A 9,559-nucleotide genomic window follows, 5' to 3' on the forward strand; every position below is an offset into this window, starting at 1 on the left:
TTATATTAAACTTCTCTCTATTACAAAAAAGACTGTTATTCATTATGATACTCTGAAGTTGATGGTCTATTATGTATTTAGCTAGGATTTGAAATTTACAGCGATAGTTTTATTTGTGTATTACTGTCGATGAAGAATGCTACTTCGAAACATTATTTAGGAGTTTTTCAACCATGTACTTTGGTCATATTCTTATCCATTAATCAACCATAATTTGTCAAAGAAATTTCTATGGTATATCCAATTTATCAATAAAATTTCCCTAGATTGTCAAAAAATGTCCATGATTTCAAGGAATAGTTACCAACAATTGAAACATAGCTTTCATTCTATCATTTAAAAGATAGTATCCCCTAGGTATTGTTGACACTACCACTTATTTTAGAAAATTGCAGGTTAAGTATATATTGTCATGGGCCAAATTGCCATTGCTTCAATTTTAAAATTTAAGTGAAATTTTTCCTGAGTTCCTTGGATTTGATCAGTAATTTTAGCCACCAAAATATTCAAAATATTCACTTCTGCTCTAATGAAGTCCCGTATGCCGGGACGAAATATTAGCCTTCACTGATTTACATGCATTTATTGCTATTAATTCTCGTCGCATTGCGGTGTTTCTCATTTGCTACATTTTCATCGATTTTTCGCAGCAAGAATTCCTTGGAGCCCGTCGAGCGGCCTGCTATCGTGACCTTTTCTTTATTTACATAAAAATATTCAAGTTGTCAGTAAAAGACTGCTAGCGTATAATCTTCTCAACAGAGGCATTGGGGAGGGAGATAGGGAGGTAAATAAAGTTAAGGGAACTATGGAAGACACCCCCTTCTCTTCTCCACATCTCCACCTCTTCTCACTCCCTTTCTCCGCCCACAATAGTCTCTGTGGAGGAGAGTAGTTAGCGTATATTATATGATACTATAGTAAGGTAGTCCAATGTGAAAAGAAACTTTATGATGTATATTTTAATTTTAGAGAATGGAGTAAATACTTTCCGAAAAATGGTTGGGAACCAGGGGAGGGGGTATAATCCCACTAGAATAGAATGCAACTAACTAGAATGCAATTTTGACGAATCTATGTTTGTCTCGAAACAAACAATTGACCAATTGAACAATTGAAAAAGTTTAAATTTTGTAAATCAAATTCTTCTTATGAAACTGATGAAATTGTGAAACCAATTTAAATCAAATTTGTTAATTAATTTGTATCCAATTAATTAAGATCTTTGCAGTTATCATTTAAATTAACACTGGCATTCTCTATACGGGCACACTTGTGGTTTCCCTCTGATACAATGTTAATCATTCAATTCAAATTGGATGTAATAAATTAGAAAGTCTCTTTCCTTGTCAGCTATTTTCCTTTTACTGTTTGCTAAGAACTTTCATTTTTTCTGTAGCGAACTATGCATAAGTTTAAATTTTTCAATTCTTCAAACTACAAATGACAAAAATGGAAAGAAAGTGTTGAAAATGTGTACCTTATCATTTGTCACTTACGAAGAAGATCTACCTCAGCATTGATTTTTCACACCCCCCCCCCCCTCCCCGCTTAAGAAAACCTGATAGGCTGAGAATCACAACAACATTCACTTGTAGCCATACAGTGTTTATCAGAAGTTATGAATCTTTTGGAATCAATAATGTTACTCGTATATTTAGGATATGGTCAACAATCCTTTAATAAATCAAAAATTACGTCTTAAAAAAGTCGCAGGCAATGTCTTGATAACTTGAATTGCCATCAAAGATTTTTATAAAATTGCAATAGCTTTTCCTTACATCTAGAAAGCACGCGTCTTCAAGTGGTCTTGAGGGACGGTATTTTCGATGGGACTCGCAGGTAGTCTCAACTTCGCGGCGATTTAAGTGCATTTGTGCAGCTGATACAGGCTTACATGAAACCTCTAAGCGCAATTTTGCTAGTAACATGCCGTTTTGTTTGCATACTATAGACCTTCTTTATACTGATTCTTGAAATTTGAGGGAATCTTCGAGTATATCTAATTGTAAACACGCTGGTACGAATGCTCAAATAGGCCCCTACCCTTTGGGTGTCTCACTTGATCTTTACAGCTACACTGTCAGCAACACTTAGCAAGATGAAGGTTTTCTCTGTCATTGCGTTGATTGTGGCATCATTCGGTGCTTTTGGTAAGTTTTTCCGCCATACTGTAGTTTTATTTATCCTGTATAAAGATAGAGGGAAAACTTTCAGTTTCTTCTGTAAAAGGGAAATACCCGACATTCCTGCGTATTTCTTAGAAAGCGTATATCTTAGAATGAGATAAGAATAAGAAGTCAGAAATGGTATAGATTTTACCGAAACACTTGCAACTTCCGGGATGCCAATGTAGGTAATTCTCTGCATGCAACTTATTTAGCTCCTTTTTGTATATGTAAATTGCGATAATTTTCTGTATCATTGAATTAGTTTTCTGTAATGTTAACTTTTGTCCTTGTTGTTTTGGCTATTCTTTTGCATAGTTAAGATTATAAATGAACTGCATAAAAGAACGGTACATAATGACGAAATTGGGTCCAAAGCCATCGCAATTCAAGTGATTGAATCACAGGCTTTTTACCTAACGTTATTGTACAATAGAATTTAACGAACATCGCTTGACATTATTTTTACTGATATACAAGCATTCTGTTTACATGGCCATTCGCTCAATCGATTCATCAATGACATAGCGTTATTGCAAACCAATAAAAATAATGTTGATGAGACTCATAATCTAATGAAAAAAGCTTTGATGACAAAACGATCCAAAACGTTGGAAAAAACATGTTGTTTTCTGTTTCTTCAAGTTTATCGAAGTTTAGATATTACTGAGCAAACCAACAATCAAAGATTTATCAAAAATTTTTGAACATTTACATTTTCAAGAACATTTTCAAATGATACATGAAACTTTGAATGTTCTTGCTAAATTATCTGCCTGCATCTGATTCGGCTTACTTTTTGATTATGATATCATCAAATCTTCCTTTTAATGTTTCAGCCGAGGAGGAGGAAAGTGCCCATGACATCATCCTTAAAGTCAACGAACAAGGTTAGTATAGAGCAGTGTGATCTATCACTTCTTTCCTAGCCTGTGTTCCAGACCCCTAACTTGAAAGTTAGGGGTCTGGAGCACAGGCTATTCTTTCCTGGCATAGTTTCTGGCCATTGCATCAAGTTCCGTTGATATCAAGTTAGCAATAAAATGAAATGCCGAGATGCTGCATTCTTTAACTTTTATTTGGAGAACAATTTCTTCTTTGTATCAGCCTGCCTGTGGTATTAGCTTTCTCTGTAATTGCTATCATAGCTAATTCACGAAAAATAATTTTTTTTAAAATTTTTGAACTGAAGAAAGAACTGTCTTACCTTTTTACTTTGCATATTGAAGATTGCATCTTTTGTTCAGTAAAAAACCAAGTTTAAAACTACTTTTGTATAAATTTTAACTTTGAGTATTTGAATGGGTTGTTTAGGCTTTTGTAGCTATTAAAAAGAAAGAATTTAATTAAGATCATGACTGAACTTGTTACAAGTTTCAAGAGACGACTTGAGGTAGAAAAATGATTAAGTATTTGAAAATACAGCATACCTTCTTTCTCTTGATTTTTTAGCCCTTGAAGAAGGACTTGCATTTGGAAGCATCGGTAAGTTGAGAGACATATATAAATATCAATTTAACTCGAACCTATTACCAATCATCTTTTCGATCAAAAAAAAATAATCAATGTGCAAAAATGTTTTTTGATAATGATTTTGAAAGCAATTTGACAAAAGTGCTTTTGCTACTGATAAATGACAAGTTCTAGGGCGCTTTTCATCAAACTAGATTTTGATAAACTTTACCTAAAATGCAAGACCGAAGTTTGTATATTCTGTGTATTTGGGATTCGATACGTAATGGATAGTTTGTAAATTCAAAAAGTAAAGAATACAATCTTGTTTTAAGTTGCAACAACCCTGAAAAATTGCAACTAGTAATCATTGCACAGTTCAGAAAATCTTAGGCCCGATTTGCTTCGCGGGAATCTTCTCAAATATACATGCTTTTTGCTGTTTCCCCAATAGACCAACCACCACTTATTGAAGGTGATATAATTGACGACGATGACACCCGTCAGAAGATGGAGGCTGCAAGCCGTGGAGGAGCAGCAGCATTTGACGCCTTGAATGGTGGAAAATGGCAAAATGGCGTGGTTCCTTACGTATTCGGAAATGTCGGTAAGGTTTTAAGGAAAACATTCTTTCAGTTGCAACTTTGTCTATAACACGTTTGTTGGTTGATTTTCAGCCAACCGCTAAGCGTAGCCAAGGTGCAAAGGCGATTGAATCGAGCCTAAATGACCGTTTAGAGAAAATGCTTTTGCAACCAGGCCCTTCTCGATGCAGAAAAAGAGTTTTTTTTGAAAACCTATATGAAATGATCTTTGGCTAATTGAAGATTGGCGCTATCTTCAGATACTTATTTTCTGACCACATATAATATAGAAAAGGGCTGCCCCCTCTTTGCTCCGCGCTACAAAATGCCCTTCACTTTGATAGTTCCAGGCATTACATGTTTCGAAGGCATTTCATTTGGTACCCTTGGTACCAAAGCCTAACTCCCCACTCTTTCGCCGAGGCTCTGGTACCCAGGGTATTTACTTGGAGGCCAACTATTTAGTAGTTGCGTTAATAAAGAGCTAATTACCTATACTGAGAGGAAATGCAAGCCCCTGTCTATGGCTAGAGACCTGCTCTGGCTGTGTCACTCCTTTACATTTTCTCTCACTAAATTTTCCCAAAATCCTGTTCTCTAATAACTACGTCTCTCTTATGGCAAGAACTGAGGCACTTTAAAACCCGCTTTAGAATTTGCATGGCACTAATAAATCGATCACCGCACGCAATCTAGGGTTTATTACAAATTTATTTGTAACATAGCCTTTTCGAAGAAAAATTAGTTGCGGAGTCAAGCACGTGTCTATATAAAGAGGATGACTACAGACCGTTGTTCGAATTAATGAAAAAATACTGTGAATAAAGGGGCAATTGCTCCATTGCTAGTATTTAAAAACGGCCCTCATTTGGGATCTTTGCATAGCTTTGCATTCATAAATGTCCATATATCTTCAACAAATGGAGAAAACAAGCTGTTTACATTACCCAATCAGATAAGTTGTTCTTATCACTGGCAAAGATGCTTTGGAAGTAACGAATGCGGAGTTGATTAATTTGTTCAGAATTTTAAAATTGTCTGATGATCATACAGTGATAAAGCACAAAGACTGAACTCCATCCTTTAATGTTATAAGATAAATATCCTATGTAAGCAGCCTAAATTCCCCTTATTTTAGGATAAAGAAAGTTGTGCTCAATTTTGAATGCACTTTTTTCCACATCATCAATCGACAATAGTGGCTTGAACATTTATATACATAATCAGTAATGACATTTTCCAAGTTTAACCTTATACTTTGCATTCTAGGCAGCCGAGCAAGATCTCAGATCCTGAAAGCTGTGGAGGAATACAAGAGAAAGACTTGCATCAAATTTATACCAAGAACCAACCAGAGAGATTATGTCATCTTTAACGCAAGATCTGGGTATGTTGGGCACGATAATAGTCATTTAATTGGTTTAGATTTAATAAAGTAGTTTTACATAAAACGGTATCTACATAAGCAACAATCTGTCCTTTGGAATTATACAAAGCCTTGAAACATTGGCCACTTGTAATTTTATTGTATTTTCCAAAAATGCACATTCTAGAATGGTTCTAGTTTTGTTCTAGAATTACTTTCCAGGCTCTGAAAACATGAAAATTTCAAGTCGTTAACTTCTCACTAGAATCATGCATTAAACCTATTTGCGAAATTGATCATCTTAATTGATCCATTACACCCTGGATTTATAAGATTTTTTAAAAGTTAAAATTCATGAAAGAAGTTTGCAGATAGAGAAGTATCCTCAAGCAGTGGCGGATTTAAGGGAAGGTATCTGAAATTGTTGTATACAGCGTACTCTCGTAACCAATATTTGAAAATTTTTCAGCGCCCCAACTACCAACTGTCCCTCCTTCAAATTTGCTCTGGATTCGCCCCTGTCCTCAAGGCTCTTTGTTTTCTTTCTTGCTACAGTTGCTATTCACAAATCGGCCGAACTGGACGTGGAAGGCAGGAAATTTCAATCGGGCGAGGCTGTGAAAGCATGGGAACGGTCATTCACGAGATGATGCACGCTATTGGATTCTTTCACGAACAATCAAGAAGAGATAGGGACAACTACGTTAAAATTTACTGGAACAACATCTCAAGCAGTGAGAGTCTTTTCATTTCTTTGCTTGTTGTTTTTCAATCAAATCTTACAGTTTTCAAGACCTAGCCTTGATTCCAGTGATCCCAAATTCTCCTGGAGAGGAGTTGTGAAGGCAACAGGGGAAGGAAGTTGCGAAGGAGAACGAGAATGGAATCGTTATTCTTTTCCATAATTTTGCTTCCTGTGACTCTTTGAAGCACTGGTACCCAGAGTAGTCCAGACCGTATGGTTAGGGGGCATTGGTTATAAAATACCAATGCTCAGACCTCTGAGAGGGGGAGTTTTCTTCTGAATTTCAATCAAACTTAACCCTTCCATAGATCCCATCCAAAAAGGGGAATGATGTTTTAATTAAAACCTTACAAACGCTGTGACTACCAAGAGGGGGAAGGCAGATTTGTTGTTTTCATGGGACTGTTATTAAAACGCTTCCTATGTAAAAACGCTAGTAAATGAGGCACAAGGGGGTACGACTGAAAGGGCTACGGAAAGTTAAGGTGAAATTTTTTTTCATAAAATCCCCAATCTCGTAATATGGTCAAATGAATTCCAAGTTTAGTCCATTTTAACCGAAAAGTTCAATTCGAACAAGAGTGGAGCTACTTGATTTTCGGGGGACTGGGCCTTGAACTTAGATTTCTATCGAATGTCTAATGACATCACAGAGCTTTGAAGTATTCTAGTGATCAGCCCTACTGAAAAAGAGGCCGTAGCCACTTTTTGGAAACTTCAGCACAGCGCAATTTATTGACAGTTCAAATTAAAAAAATCAACGTCTGCAGTGGCATTTCCTATCTCAATGGACAGTTGGCTTATTCTTTCCCTGGTAGAGTCATTTAAAGAATAATTGGCAGCTTTTTCGAAACAAATAAGTATTTTTCATCACAAACCCTTTTAACTGTAATCCTTCTATATGCCTTCTGTCACGCATAAATATAGTTTGATGATCAGTGATGCAAGATGCAATATAATTGTGTGTTTATCTTAGACATGAAATTCAACTTCAACATGTACAGACAAGGACAAGCTGATACCCACAACGAGCCTTATGACAAGCAGAGTGTGATGCACTATTCCAGGTCTCTTATTTTTCTCTATTTATGATTATCTTAAAACTGAAGATCTTAAGACGCTCTACTAGCTTCTGAACCCTTCCATATTTTACAGGATTAAGAAGAGTTGATTAATTAGAAAATCTATTCCAATAATAAACACAAGTAAGGTCTTTTTAAAAAAAATGCATTTAAAGTATCTAAAAAGATGAAAATCTCAAGTTTAGAAAATTTAAAACTGGGGTGTAGACCCTCAAATTGTCGTATCCTTTCTAAATTAAATTATCTTATATGATTTAAATTATCTAAATTGAATTTAGAATATCTAGATTATATTATTCATCAATTATCTTGTCTTTAATTAATGAAAACTAGGCTCCAGTTGAATGAAAACGAGATGAAATTTTAGCAATGAAAATTTTATTTTAGTTGCAATTCTTAAGTTATAGCAACAATGTATGAAAGTTTCAACAAAAGGGCGTTAGTTTTTCGATATCATTGGCTACTCAGCCAAAAATGACAAAGAGGTAAGATGTACCGGATGCAAATTCTCAAAGCAAACAAAACAACATTTCATTTAATCTTTGCCATAAATGCTAACATGAATCAAAGTAAACAAGTTGTGGAAGGTAATTCCATTGTTTTTTTGGATACAAATTTCGATCATTTAAGTCAATTTTAGAAATTTGAAAATATTTAGAAAAACAATTTTTGGTCAGAAATTATTACTTACCAAGCCTTTTTATTGTGCCAAATTTTGTATAACCAACTTACTTTTCTTCGGTACCAACTTTGTCTGAAAAGTTTAGGCTCCTGCTGGAATATTGAGTCGTTATCAATATCTAAGAACTGACAACTGCTCCTTTCGTTAAATAACTTAACTCCAGAGAAAATCTAAAGAAAATGTGAACTATAGCACAATTTTCTTGCCAATAGGTATTCATTCAGCATCAACAGAAGACCAACTATAGTTTCGAAGACAAATGAAAACGAGCGTCTTGGCAACAACTATGGATTCACAGACATTGACGTGAGGCAGATCAACAAACACTACGGATGCAGCGGGGGAGGTCCCAACCCACCAACCACTGGCAAACCAGTTCCTCCAACTGGTAGGCATCACCATTTAAAATTTATTCGTCGAATACATTCCATATGATTTTGTACTTAGAACTATATTGCGAAGAGAAATTTACAGACTATCCATGTTAGCCCATCGGCTCGTGCTCCTAGGTCATAGATAACGCCCCTTGTTTAACTTTTCTTAACTTTTTGAAGGCCCCAATCACATATTCTAAACCCCTCGCTCGATCCATGACAAAATTCGAAACTTCATTACAACCATTTTCAGCAATACTTTGGTTTATAAAAGATTGACCCACTCTTTTCCACCTAAAAAGAGGATTTTCAAGGATTTTCAATTAGAATTTTAACAACGGTGTACGAGGTTTAAAAGAGTGAGTTGTTCTGTGGTCCTTGTACAAGCCTTCACGAAGCCTTTCCAAGTAGCTTGAGCTCCAAAGCCCAGACCCCTGACTAAAAGTACTCTTAAGTGCGGGGATGTCTGGAAGCTCCTACAATATCCGTATTGATGTTGACCGGTGCTTCGAAAACTAAACATTATTATTCTTATGACGTCATTAGTCTCAATCTCCGATTCGAGAGGCTGTCCTCGCACCCCCGGAAGGAAAACATTGGACTGTGTAGCCAGGCCTGAATTTCTCATTTAAAGTTTTAGAAAGGGTTTACCTTACCTTAGCTCTATCTTAGCACATTCTTGTTTTTCCAGACTGCAAAGATATCTCTCAAGTGTGCGCAGACCACAAACACAAATGCCAAACGAACGACTTCGTTGCAAGAAGGTGCCAGAAGACATGTGGCTTTTGCTAAAGTTGACAGCATGAGTTATAAACAAAATTAGCTGATTTATTTCGATAAAATTAATGACGAAACACATACTTTTCTCATTTGACCATTTGACTATTTCTGTATATGAATTTCGCAGCTTCATGCAGGGGCAGATTTAAGCAACAATGATTGGGGGGGGGGGGGGTGTTAGACATTAATTTTGATGCCGCACCCTTCAAGTCATTGGTAAATGATGGAAACGCCCATTTTTAAAATTTGGTTTTTAACTTGGAGGAGAAGACGATAAGAAGCAGTGGCGTAGCCAGGGCTAGAAGATTGGAGGGGCAAAGAGAAGA

The 9,559-nt window shown here is 35.9% G+C and overlaps 2 protein-coding genes across 2 annotated transcripts in view; one reads left to right on the forward strand and one right to left on the reverse strand.

The window, feature by feature from the left end:
- Nucleotides 1-2,187, reverse strand: part of LOC135686594 (uncharacterized) — a 27,421-nt gene extending 25,234 nt beyond the window's left edge. The window contains exon 1 of the mRNA XM_065202865.2: nt 2,047-2,187. The gene's annotated coding sequence lies outside the window, so the exon portion shown is untranslated. The remainder of the gene's footprint in view (nt 1-2,046) is intronic.
- On the forward strand, nt 2,070-9,309 carry LOC135686597 (hatching enzyme 1.2). Its single transcript, XM_065202869.2, has 9 exons — nt 2,070-2,153; nt 3,008-3,058; nt 3,621-3,653; nt 4,075-4,227; nt 5,474-5,591; nt 6,126-6,304; nt 7,292-7,382; nt 8,292-8,467; nt 9,145-9,309. The coding sequence occupies exons 1-9, from the start codon at nt 2,102-2,104 to the stop codon at nt 9,243-9,245; spliced, it is 954 nt and encodes a 317-aa protein (XP_065058941.1). The 5' UTR covers nt 2,070-2,101; the 3' UTR covers nt 9,246-9,309.
- Nucleotides 9,310-9,559: the final 250 nt, after the last annotated feature.

This window comes from Rhopilema esculentum, chromosome 6 (genome assembly GCF_057945365.1).
Source record: "Rhopilema esculentum isolate cy_ngs chromosome 6, ASM5794536v1, whole genome shotgun sequence".
NCBI classification, from domain to species: domain Eukaryota; kingdom Metazoa; phylum Cnidaria; class Scyphozoa; order Rhizostomeae; family Rhizostomatidae; genus Rhopilema; species Rhopilema esculentum.

Excerpts from the sequence above, each read along its gene's own strand:
- LOC135686597 (XM_065202869.2), top strand. The coding sequence starts at position 2,102 with ATGAAGGTTTTCTCTGTCATTGCGTTGATTGTGGCATCATTCGGTGCT. Across the intron at positions 3,654-4,074 it reads ACTTGCATTTGGAAGCATCG|ACCAACCACCACTTATTGAA; the intron begins GTAAGTTGAGAG and ends TTTCCCCAATAG. Across the intron at positions 6,305-7,291 it reads CTGGAACAACATCTCAAGCA|ACATGAAATTCAACTTCAAC; the intron begins GTGAGAGTCTTT and ends TGTTTATCTTAG.